General features: G+C 37.7%; 2 protein-coding genes across 2 annotated transcripts in view; one reads left to right on the top strand and one right to left on the bottom strand.

Moving 5' to 3' along the window:
* UBAC2 (UBA domain containing 2) overlaps positions 1-13,263 on the top strand; it is a 163,064-nt gene that overhangs the window by 27,466 nt on the left and 122,335 nt on the right. The window contains exons 3-4 of the mRNA XM_043477507.1: positions 2,641-2,760; positions 3,289-3,398. Of these exons, the coding sequence (XP_043333442.1) occupies positions 2,641-2,760; positions 3,289-3,398 (230 nt within the window). The remainder of the gene's footprint in view (positions 1-2,640; positions 2,761-3,288; positions 3,399-13,263) is intronic.
* GPR18 (G protein-coupled receptor 18) lies at positions 8,859-12,661 on the bottom strand. Its single transcript, XM_043477508.1, has 2 exons — positions 12,416-12,661; positions 8,859-10,009 (listed from the first exon to the last, which is right to left on the bottom strand). The coding sequence occupies exon 2, from the start codon at positions 9,973-9,975 to the stop codon at positions 8,977-8,979; it is 999 nt and encodes a 332-aa protein (XP_043333443.1). The 5' UTR covers positions 9,976-10,009; positions 12,416-12,661; the 3' UTR covers positions 8,859-8,976.

The raw sequence follows: 13,263 nt of genomic DNA, 5'->3' as shown, positions 1-13,263 counted from the left end.
CTGCTTTCTGTGAGAATATCATAGAGCTTCTGTTGTGATTTCACTTGCTATAATAGAATGATTCTTAACCCTGTCCATGCACTAGAATCACTTACATAACCTATTTTCTTTCTTGATGCCCAGACCTTGCCCTAGACCAGCTGAGTCAGACAGCGTAAGAGTTGATGTACTTTCTAGAAAGATCCCCCGGGGATTGTAGTTTCTGGCCAGCCCTGAGAAACACTCCTGTTAAGGGAGTGTCAGGGCCCTGTGGCCCCAAGTTGGCACCTTTCCAATCATGGGGTGGTGCTACTTTGGTTATCTGGCTAAGTTGGCACCAGTCCCATTTTCTTGGACCACTTTGTGGGCATCTGTGCTCTAGGGCTGGGACCTGCCTGGGTGGAGGACAACCATCCTCTGTCCAGGACTGAGAATAGCCCCAGTCTCCTGCCAGAACCTCCTAGGATGCCCTCAGTGTGCGTCTCTAAGAGCTGCCACAGAGATGGAGAGTTTCAGTTCTGTCTTGGGAAATCTGAGCTTCAGTTCAGTACAGTTCAGTCGCTCAGTCATGTCTGACTCTTTGCGACCCTAAGAACCGCAGCACGCCAGGCCTCCCTGTCCATCACCAACTCCCAGAGTCCACCCAAACCCATGTCCATTGAGTTGGTGATGCCATCCAACCATCTCATCCTCTGTCGTCCCCTTTTCCTCCTGCCCTCAGTCTTTCCCAGCATCAGGGTCTTTTCCAATGAGTCAGCTCTTCACATCAGGTGGCCAAAGTATTGGAGTTTCAGCTTCAACATCAGTCCTTCCAGTGAACACCCAGGACTGATCTCCTTTAGGATGGACTGGTTTGGTCTCTTTGCTGTCCAAGTGACTCTCAAGAGTCTTCTCCAACACCACAGTTCAAAAGCATCAATTCTTTAGCACTCAGCTTTCTTTATAGTCCAACTCTCACATCCATACATGACCACTGGAAAAACCATAGCCTTGACTAGATGGACCTTTGTTGGCAAAGTAATATCTCTGCTTTTTAATATGCTGTCTAGGTTGGTCATAACTTTCCTTCCAAGGAGGAAGTGTCTTTTAATTTCATGGCTGCAGTCACCTTCTGCAGTGATTTTGGAGCCCAGAAAAATAAAGTCTGACACTGTTTCCCCATCTATTTGCCATGAAGTGATGGGACCGGCTGCCATGATCTTAGTTTTCTGAATGTTGAGCTTTAAGCCAACTTTTTCACTCTCCTCTTTCACTTTCATCAAGAGGCTCTTTAGTTCTTCTTTGCTTTCTGCCATAAGGGTGGTGTCATCTGCATATCCGAGGTTATTGATATTTCTCCTGGCAATCTTGATTCCAGCTTATGCTTCCTCCAGCCCAGCGTCTCTCATGTTGTTCTCTGCATATAAGTTAAATAAGCAGGGTGACAATATACAGCCTTGACGTATTCCTTTTCCTATTTGGAACCAGTCTGTTGTTCCATGTCCAGTTCTAACTGTTGCTTCCTGACCTGCATACAGGTTTCTCAAGAGGCAGGTCAGGTGGTCTGGTATTCCCATCTCTTTCAGAATTTTTCACAGTTTATTGTGATCCACACAGTCAAAGACTTTGCCATAGTCAATAAAGCAGAAATAGATGTTTTTCTGGAACTCTGTTGCTTTTTCGATGATCCAGCAGATGTTGGCAATTTGATCTCTGGTTCCTCTTCCTTTTCTAAAAGCAGCTTGAACATTTGGAAGTTCATGGTTCACGTATTGCTGAAGCCTGGCTTGGAGAATTTTTAAGCATTACTTTACTAGCGTGTGAGACGAGTGCAATTGTGCAGTAGTTTGAGCATTCTTTGGCATTGCCTTTCTTTGGGATTGGAGTGAAAACTGACCTTTTCCAGTCCTGTGGCCACTGCTGAGTTTTCCAAATTTGCTGGCATATTGAGTACAGCACTTTCACAGCGTCATCTTTCAGGAGTTGAAATAGCTCAACTGGAATTCCATCACCTCCACTAGCTTTGTTCGTAGTGATGCTTCCTAAGGCCCACTTGACTTCACATTCCAGGATGTGTGGCTCTAGGTGAGTGATCACACCATCGTGATTATCTGAGTCGTGAAGATCTTTTTTGTACAGTTCTTCTGTGTATTCTTGCCACCTCCTCTTAATATCTTCTGCTTCTGTTAGGTCCCTACCATTTCTGTCCTTTATCGAGCCCATCTTTGCATGAAATGTTCTGTTGGTATCTCTGATTTTCTTGAAGAGATCTCTAGTCTTTCCCATTCTATTGTTTTCCTCTATTTAAGTAAAGATAATAAATTGGCTCGGAGAAGGCGATGGCAACCCACTCCAGTACTCTTGCCTGGAAAATCCCATGGGCAGAGGAGCCTGGTAGGCTGCAGTCCGTGGGGGTCACGAAGAGTCAGACACGACTGAGCAACTTCACTTTCACTTTTCAGTTTCATGCATTGGAGAAGGATATGGCAACCCACTCCAGTGTTCTTGCCTGGAGAATCCCAGGAACGGCGGAGCTTTGTGGGCTGCTGTCTGTGGGGTTGCACAGAATCAGACACGACTTGAAGCGACTTAGCAACAGCAGTTGCAATAAATTGGCTAACAAAGAGACCCCAAACAGAGCTTACTCATATTTGTTATTCTTTTTTAATTCCCCATCTATAGATCTGGAGGTTGATTTCTGGAAGAATAATTTGCCTTGATCTGAAAGATACTTTCTGCAGTAGTCTGCTTATTTATAATTTTAGGATATTTGAAAGAAGATATGGAAGCAGAAAATTTGCAGTAAGTTTTTATGTATTTTCCCTTTGTTACTTAGGTTACGGGGAAAAAATATTTGTTTTCTCATTTTTAAGTAGTTTTGTTAGCTTGATGTTATTTTTAACAGTTGTCTTTTTATTACATAATCCTCTGTCTGACTTGGAGCATGGACATTAACCGAAGAAAAATTTTAAATTGAAGCCTGTAGCATAATAAAATAATAATAATGGTGAAAGTAGATAATAATATCAGTGCGAGTGGGCAATAACCATTTTAATTAGGACTTTTAATACAGTTCTAATCACTTATTTTGCTTAATGGTTTGTGCATTACTTATAAAAATAAATCATTCTATAAATATCTTTTCTTCAACATACTTAGAATAACATTTGAAAACATTTGATCAATATGGTTTTAATCCCTCATTTTGAAAAGTCTATTGGAACAAAAAGAAACTTTAAAAAATATGTGTAAACCTGAGTTGGTTTTAATTGAATAAAGGTTATTTTTAGAAGACTCTTCTCTCTAATGTTCTTCCTGTTTTGTTTTTAGTCCTTTTTGCTGGGCTCCTGGGTTTTGTCAGCGGTGGGTGACTTCATCCTTGTTGAAGCTGTGGGGTATTCCTTTGGTGTCACTGCAGCCAGGAATTTGCCTTCTGGATTGTAAGTAGCTCTCAAAGATTAGCTTAATTCATAACTATGTAAATCTGATTTAAAGCATTATTGTACATGAAAGTCAATAAAATAATATTTTAAGCTTTTAGATACAGTAAAAATTGATTTTATATGTAAAAAATTCAGTGTTTACATACATTTTCATTATGTTCTTGAAGCAGATAAAATAGATCTGAAAAATAGATTTTATTCTCAGTCTTTTTTTCAGCTTTCAAATCTCGTATTTTAGAGCATTTGAGATGAGTTTTCTGTTGTGGTCCTAAAGATAGAATTGTATTTTCATAGTTAAATTTCATCTTTGTAACTTTAATGACTTAAATGCAAAAATACAACATTTAATTAGATTCAGTTAGGAAACAAAATAAGTTTGTCTGAAGTTAGGCTTCTGAAGAATGATGCTTTTGTAAAATGGCATTGTTTATAGATTTCCACCAAATATAAAAGAAAATCAATATATAGGTTATGACTTTGTGACCAGTCTGCAGTGGGCAGCCTAAGTTGCAGAGTCTTTGTGCTTTCATATTGTGTTGGTCTTCTTTAAAAACAAAATGAAAAAACATGTATTAGTTTGTGAAATAACTAGCAGGAAGGAGCAGAGTTGTTAACACATACAAATGATATTAAAACATCTCTGAATAAAGTTTCTGAGACTGTATTTAAGAGATGAGATACTGTGAAATAAAGACACCGTATATTCAGAATTCATGTGTACTAACTTAAGCCTTATTTTAATTTTCAGCATGTGTTTTTGAGAACTATTAGACTATGCAAGTATCTTGATCCAGCTTCACTTTGGATCTGTAGTTTTAAAATTCGGCTAGTGATCTAATAACTCTCACACTTAACATCGTTAATACTTAACAGTTGTGGTGAACTTACTGAATTATTGGCATGAGTGTCGATCTTTAGTTGTCTTATGAATGTTTAATTCTGAATAGTCTTTTAGTGGAGACAGATAAAGTTCTGTGTCATAATTATGCAGTTTTTGAGCTTCATGGGTTGTGATTGCAGTTAGATTAAGAAGTTTAACTATTCTGCTGTTGTGGAAGATGGTGTAGTCATTAGGAATGATCCTGTATTGATTCAGGAAAGAAGTAGCATTACTGAATCTTTAGTTTTTCCCACACATTTCTCATTGAGACCAATTCTTTTGGTTCTTTATAAGACCTAGTGAGTTGTGGAAAGGTTATGCATATCATGTATGTTTGTGTTAGCGTAAATTTAGGGAGTGGGTAGTAACATAGCTTTTGATTATTGTTTACATTGTCTTCTTGTGAGGACTTTTTTTTCTACTGTACATGGAGTGGAGTGACAGTTATTTCTTTGTAATGAATGACATTTCTTGATGGAATCCTAACTGATACATATAAGGAATATTGATTCAATTTTGAAGTTGGTGGTAATTTTTTTTTTAACCAATTCTTAAGGCCAGAAGACATTTGCCTATTTATATCTTAACTGATAGCAAGAATTGCAAATTTGGGTAAATTCAAAAGTTATAGGATCCCCTTTGGAAGACTGTGAATGTTAATTCAGACATTACCTAAATGAAACAATGTTTCCCTTTGTGTTATTATATGGCTTATTTGAATCTTGAAGCATTCCCAAACATAGACTTCTTGAAATATAAATCTTTACTTCAATAAGTAAACTTTGCATTTTATAAATATATCTTTTATTTGATGGTAGCAAAGCTTCAAAAACTCAGGAAACTTTTTGGTCAATGTGCTTTATGTGCATTATGTGCCGTGTTTTCCACATGATGTCTTTTTCATTCTCATCAGTGCCAAATTTATCTGCACTCCCAACAGTTCTTCACTTCTTATTTGTGTCTCTCTCTTTTTAACTTCACCACTATTAAAACTATAAAGGTCAGCAGTGGCCAACTGATTTCTGAAGCCAATGGCTTATTTTCACTTGTCTTATTTGACCTTTCAGTCGCAAACTATTTGCTTTTGGCATCCCATTATTTCATGAAATAACCTGCTCTCCTGAGTCCTAGCACACTACTGTCTCCTGGTCCTTTTTGACCTTATTTATTACTCTTTGCAGTTCCTTTCTCAAACTTACACCAAAAGCTTTCTCTATGCCATCTTGTCCACTCTCATGACTTCAGCTATCATTAACATCTGTTGTGTCCCAGTTCTCTATTTCCAGTTCATATTACTTTCCTGATCTTTACTCATATTTCCTAATGACTTCTAAGGCTCAGAGAAAATTTGTTGTGTTTAGAACCTCTCACCTCCTCTGGTCACCTCTCTTTCTGTGCTCTCATCTCCTCCTCCTTCTATACTCTTTATTTTAATTAAAAGCATTTCCATCTACATAGTCATCCAAGCTGGAATTCTTTCCCTTTTCTCATTGTTGAAGTGGGTCACTGAGCCTTATTTGTTCAAAGTGCTATATAAGTTATCCCTTCATTATGTATTGTCATTATCTCAGTCTTAACTAATCTTTAGCTTTTCTTGCCTAGATTTTTATAATAATTCTCTAACTAGTTTTCCTATCACCTGCAAAGCATTTCATGCAGTGTTTTCAGAAGTTGTCTTTCTAAAATAGAAGTTTGACCATACTAATCTTCCTTTTAAAAACCTTTAGATCCTTATTTTCTTCAGAATAAAAGTAAACTCCAAGATGGTATCAAGCCTGTCTGGAATAGTGTGAGTGGCATAGGCTTCGCCATCCCGTGAACCAGACAGAATTGAGGTTTCCTCGCTCTGCCGTGTGTTACCTGTGTATCATCTTGAGCCAGTTACTTCTCAAGTTCTATTTCCTGAGCTCAGTTTGTAGAAAATCCTCATGTGTAAATTGGGGGGTCATACTCTGTACTTGACAGGGAATTAACTAACCTATGCAAACATCCTAGCAGTAGTAACTTCCCCATCCCATATTTGTGTGTGTGTGTGTGTGTATATATATATATTTTTTTTTTTCTTTTCCTTCAAAGCCTTTATAATCTGACCCCAGTCCAGAGTTTCCCATTGGTCATTCTTGACCTGCTGTGTATTTGTATTCTTGTATCTGCTTGGTTTTCTCTCTGCACCCTGTTGTCCTTCTGCAGGATTATTTGTCCTTTGGTGTATAGTCCAACACATGTATTAAAATGCCTATTAGTGTTGATTGCTTCACATCATCATTGTCATTATCTGGGCCTTCTGCCCCACCCTCCTAGCCCACTGAGGGCAAACCAGCTTTCCGTTATGTACTCGCTGCCTCACCCTCAATAATGTTGAAGGGGTAGCCTTGGTTATAGTGTAGCCCCTTAAGACTGTAAGGTGAGGTCTTTGAACCACAGACATGTTCATCTCTTTTTCTGGTGCTTTACAAAGAAATTATACCTGGCATGTAATAGATTCTCATGACTGTTACTTAATATTCAGAAAACGCAACCATTAGGTTTTGAAAGTAGCTATGTGTATTAGTTTCTTCCAATAACCCATGCTTATCACATACCTGTCCTTACCTACCTATTATTTTTTTTATTGTTAGTATTTATATGTGGATGTTATATATTGTTTCCCAGAATCAAATCACTCCAGAATAAGTAGAATTTTAAGTTTTATGTATTAAAGTGTATCTGATTATAATGCTGAATAAAGTTATTTTTAATTGTTTTATATTATCTGTGTTTTATTGTGAGAACCGTGACATACATTTTCACTTTTTTGACTTTGTGTTGATAAAGCCTTTAGTTGTGTCATGTGCTCTCAAATTGTTCTCATCAAGAAAAGTCATTGCAGAGAAGTTGTCATTTAATAAATTATGTAAGAGCAGATTAATCTATATAGGTGAGAATAGGCTGTGACTGTATAGCACATATCAAATAGAGATTTCTCTTGTTTTAGCAATATTCACTTAATGATATTTAAGTATCTTGCTCGCTTGACTAATAAAGCTAAAACATTCAAGTGATTTTCTCTTGTTGAGGAACTGCATCTCAGTATCATCCTGACTCCTTTTCGTTGTGTAGCTATGAGAATGTTTACATTCTGTGAGCTCATTTGCTTTTTACTATTGAAAAATCGGTGGTTAACATGAAAGGAGAGCTAAACCTGGTTTCTAATGCTGGTGCTTTAGCTGAGCAAGTCACATAACCTCTGTGGACCTCATTTTCTTTATATTTAAAGCAGAAGGACTAGACCAGAAGACCATCTAAGAGATCTTCTAGTATGAAAATGCTATTTTATGATTGGGTTCCTTTGTGTTTCTCTTTTTTTTTCCTTTAAGAATATTTATTTGCCCATGTTATAGAAATATGTTTATAGCCAGTGCATTTATTTGATTCTTAGTCCCATTAGGAGATGATCATGCTGAGAGTCATGCAGGCTATTCAGCAAAGAGGAAGTTACTGTTGACTCACTTATGTGCTTTCATAATATTTAGAGTAATATGTTTACAGATTATAGTTCACTTCCTTTCCTTTTTAAATGGAGAAGTCACTTGGTTACTTTGTTAGGAGAAATTAAATGATAAGGCTTGGATATGAATCCAAAGTCTCTGACTAGTAAAACAGTCAGTCCTAAAGGAAATCAACCCTGAATACTCATCAGAACGACTGATGCTGAAGCTGCAATACTTTGGCCACCTGATATGGAGAGCCCACTCATTGGAAAAGACCCTGATGCTAGGAAAGATTGAGGGCAAAAGGAAAAGGGGGTATCTGAGGATGAGATGGTTAGAATAGCATCACTGACTCAACGGACATGAATTTGAGCAAACTCCAGGAGATAATGGAGGACAGAGGAGCCTGGTGTGTTGCAGTCCATGGGGTCACAAAGAGTAGGACATGATTTAGCAACTGAACAATAAATGTATTTCACCATATAGCAGAAACCTCATGTCATGGGAATGAACTTAGATTATTGGGCAGAAATAGGGCGTCAGGTTCGGTTTCCCCCACTAGTCTGAAATAGAGTCTGGCGCATACTAGGCTCTCAGTAAGTGTTTATTGAGTGGCTGTGGTCTGTTTCCAAAGGAAAATGAATTCTGTGGAGGGGAGGGCTGATGGCAATGACCTTTATCACCCCTCGGGTGTTTGCTTCTGCAGATTTTGCTTTACAGCAGTAACAGTGATGAGTTGAATATAGATGTTTGTATAGGAATCCCAGAAGTTTTATGTTTAGAACACAAAGAACTAGACTTAGACCACCATTTCTGAGCGTAAATCAAACCAAAGGGAGCTGCATCTAGTTGGAAAATAATTCAAATTATTTTAAACAGTAGCTCAATTATTTGAGATCAGGTAATTCTCACTTGCACATAGGGTTAAATCCAAATAACCAATGATGTATTTAGATAAGGCTTGAATCTGAAACATGAATTGGATGCTTTTCTCCCAGTCATTCATGCAAGTGTTTTATGTAAGTTTTTAAAATAAAAATAATGAATTAGAATGTTTCAGTATATTTAATTATGCTACCACAATAATAAGATCCCACAAAAGAGGAAGGGTTTTTAAAGATTATTTTATTCAGGAGAGAAGGGACTTGTTGATATCCTAGAGAATATCCATTCACCCTAAGATAGTTAAGTGTATTTAAAGATCTTGAAGGCGAACAGTGAGGATTCATAACATTTCACTGTTTACGTTGCTTAGTGACCGTAAGCTACCTGAGCGGAAGCTCTTTCTGCGTACGCTCCGAAGGTAATTACGGTAGAGCATGACGCTAATGACTCGAGCCTGAAATTGTTTCGAAACGATGTAGTAGAGAATCACGTCCAGACAAGTGCTGAGGTTCATGAGGAAGGTGGTGAAGGCTCCCCAGGGGTTGTAGCTGTTCTCATCCCCTCCCAGCATCAGGAAAGCAAAGCAGATGTGGAAGGGCATGAAGCAGACCAGCACCTGCACCATCAGCGTGATGATGATCCGGATCGACTTCTCTTTGACCTTTGGCTTCAGCTTAGAGGTCTTACCATGAAGGAGACTATGGATAATGACCAAGTAGCACCCAATCATGATGAACAGAGGAATCAGGAAAAAAAATACCAGTCGAGTGAAGTTCAGCGCGTTAATAGCTTTTAAGTAAATGATGTCAGAAATCTTGAGGCAGGTGGCGGGGGTGGAGGAGGCTGTGTCTGGGTCTTCATAGAGCAGCAGGAGTGGGATGGTGGTGGTCAGGGTCATTATCCAGACTCCCACACACGCCATCACGGCCTTGCATGTGTTTTTAAGTTCCTTGGCATATTTTGGCTGTACGATGGCCATGTATCTGTCGGCACTAATAAAAGCAAGAAGCCACAGAGCAATACTTGGGTAAAACACTGTGAGAGCCCCAAGAATCTGGCAAAAGTACTCTCCAAAAGGCCATTCACCTTTTGCATAATAAAACATCCGAAAGGGTAGGCTCATTATAAATATCAAGTCCAGTAGTGCCACGTTCATCATATAGATGGTCACAGTGGTTCTCTTCTTGGTGGTGCAACTGAAAACCCATAAGGCAGTGACATTCACAAACAATCCAATGATGAAGATGCAGCTGTAGAAGACGAGGGCTGCGATCTTGTATTCATCTGGATGTGGGTCAATAGGAAGGGCAGGTTGCGTTTGACTCTGAGGAGTGGTCATCTTATAGCTCGCTGGTGGGCATGACACTTAGAAACTGTAAAACAGAAATAGGAATGAAACCCTTAGTTGAAAAGTAAATGCTTAACATTCTTACAGTTAGCTTGGCATGTCAGTGGATTTTGAGAATACTTTATGTGGTAGAGTCAACGCATGTGTCTTGGTATTTGTTAAGAAATACACTCCCTGGGTACTACTGCTGATATATACTAGCCCACTAAGATGGTTTCTGGTGTGTCACAATGCCCTGGCCAGTGTATTCATTTTCTGTCTCCCTGTAGTATGGGATTGGGTAGCAGTTGTTCCTGTATTAGGTATCCTTTGTTTGGGACTACTTGGGGAAAGGCCATCCTGAATTTTGACTCTTTAAGTTTGTCACTTTTTATCATGTTTATTGTTTAAATATTTGGTAACTCAGTAATGTCTGATTTTTACTCATCAAATATAATTTTAATATATAATGGATTATTACTCATTAAATATAAAATATTAATATAAAAATTATGTATTAGAAAGTAAAGAAACCATATAGCTGGTTGACTACCGAATGGTCACAGTAATTCTCATTTGAGAGCTGGAGGTTTTCCTTCTTACCGCTGTGTTGTCCGCACTGCCTGATGAGTACATAGTAGATGCTCAGTTTGCTGGATTGATGGGTAAGTGCAGGAAGAAACCTTTGGCAGGGTGACCCACAGTAGCTACTCTCTAGTTTGTCAATGAAACCTTGCTTAATTGGCCAATAAATCTACTTTTCTTTTAAGTGGCAAATAGTTCTTCATAGCATCATGTTCTAAGCTATCGTAGGTTAGAAACAGCAGTTCTTGTGCCATGGTGTACAGATTAAGAGCTTGACTCTTGAAAACAATAGACAGGCTAGTTTTTAACGTGCAGTTGGGACCGTCTAATGCTGAATCCTCCAGATGGTGTTTACTGGTGTCCCAGAAGGAGATTTCATGGCTACAGGGGTGCACAGGGCGCATCACCTTGAGAATAAGCTGTTTCTAGTATAGTAACTTTCACCTCCTCACTCTACCTAGATACAGAAACATAAGTATTATTTGTCAATTTTAATTTTTAAAGGAGTATCAGAAACAAGTATTTATTAACAAGAAGTCACTCAGTGACTTTATGTGTTTGCAGAAACTGTATAATTTCTACCCCTCACTCCACCGGCAGTGCCCATTTCTACTGGAAAGGAGTTTAGTTGTGATTGTAAATATCATTGACCCCCGCCCCCCTGTGTGATACTTCCATCACCCACGATATAACATCAACAGCAGTGATTTTAAAAATAGACTTTCTACAAAGAGATGGAACCTTGTGGCATCCCCCTTGAAATAAGGAGGTGTAAGAAAGTTTCCTTCAAAAATGTCACTTTGCAGAGTGGGCTTCCTCTCGTTCAACCCTGAGGCTCTTTAGTGAAAACTATGGGGGAGATTGGCCATCTGCTCAGTGACATTGTGGGCAGTAATTTAAAATTAACTAGAGCAGTTGCTGTGGACAAAGACAAGATAGGACTTTGTTTTCTTCCTCCCTCCCTCCTTCCTACCTTTCTGAGTTTGCCGAATATTTAGGTTAAATACAATTTTTGAAATAGAATTCTATATATTTAAAAGCCTGTGTTAATTAAAATTTCCACATATTCAGGTGACTGGAATATTAATTTCTATAAAATGAGAAAAATACTACATAGAGAAATTAAATCTCTAGTATCATACCAAAAAAAAAAAAATCATTTTAGAGACTTGGCTCTTATTTTTAACTTTCAATGAATTTTTCCGCAGTAGAAATTGTAATATAAATGACATTTTGTATCCTTCTTTTCTCTTGTGTCAGAACTCCCTCCACTCATCCTCATCCCTGATTTTTGTCCCAGAAATTCCTTACTTACAAATCTCTTCTGAATGAATCTTTTTCTCCTCCTTGGGCTCAGGCTGACTTTATGTCATGAACAGTTGTGCTCATTTGCTTAAATGAGCAAATTTAAGCAAATTTAGTCAAGTGTGACTAAAAATCTGTGTGATGCATGTGTTTTAAAGGCATTACTATATAGTTGTACTCTATACACACACATAACATTTTTGGATAAATATTGAAAAATGATTAGCTTGTAAGTCAGCATTTTAAAAGTTTTTGACATTCTTTGAAACAGTGTAATTGAAAACCAAGTGATAAAGACTCCTGAAGATACTTAAAATTTATTATATCAACATTCTCTGTAAGTTGAAAAAAACTACACTTACTATTAACGTAAAAAATACTGAAAATAAATGAAAGTCATATTAATAACATAGGAAGATGACAGTATAACCCATTTGAAGGTCCTTCACCAACATAATTTCAGCAACATATTATTAAAATAAAGCAAACATCTTGAGATTTAACAAATAAGTACAACATTACGTCTGACAATCTGTGATAAAACTGATTAAATGCTACTTACCTCCTGACCATCAAAAGGCTGTGTTTGAGAACATTTTTCGGTAAACACAGTTCTGTAAAAGAGATATCTTTGAGTTTCTTGTGTTAAAATAGCTCTTTCTAGAAACTGTGTATTTAAGAAACGCTATATTTCTTTTGTTTTAGGCTCTTCCGTTGCTTTAAAAAGTTGTTTCAGATATAATACTCGGTATAGGACTTGATACTCGCTCAGCTGCAATTGCTGCTTTGTCTCTTTCAGGAAGTGCTCGCTGAAATAAGGCTTTTTCAAGTTATGACTTTGCCCTGGATGTGGTTTTTCTCTTTCACAAATGATTTGTTTATGAGGTCATGCTTAGCATAAGCTCCCTTTGAAATGATGGCATGTATTTAAGAAAATCACAGAAAAATGTCTTCACTTTGTTTACTTTGGTGCTTAAAGCCTGCATCATCTGTTGAAGGAGAATGGGATTTGATATTGACTAGAATAGAATTCATAGTATAATTTATTCACTTTCTAAGCTGTGTGACTTTAGTTACTTAAACACCATGAACCTCTGTTCCTTAGTTTCTGTAGAGCTAAAATAGAGATAATACCCATCTGGTAGGATTGTGAGGACTCTAAACCAGGAAAGTCCAAGTGCTAATCTGGCACTTAGTGGGAACCCTTTACTACAAGTTCCGAAAATCATCGAATATCTACTTTTTGCTACTAAAATATTCCTAAATGGTAGAAATTTGGACACCCTCAGTTACTTAGTTCAGCTTTTCACATACTTTTCCCTACTTTGGTTTGCTTTATTTTTTAAGTCCCCAGTGTTTCATATCCCTTGTCTGTCACATGGAAGACTAGAAGTAATTTCTTTGGCAAAA

The sequence above is a fragment of the Cervus canadensis genome, chromosome 9 (genome assembly GCF_019320065.1).
Source record: "Cervus canadensis isolate Bull #8, Minnesota chromosome 9, ASM1932006v1, whole genome shotgun sequence".
NCBI lineage: Eukaryota > Metazoa > Chordata > Mammalia > Artiodactyla > Cervidae > Cervus > Cervus canadensis.
Note: the sequence above shows the minus strand (reverse complement) of the source record. Positions and strands in the feature narration are given on the sequence as shown.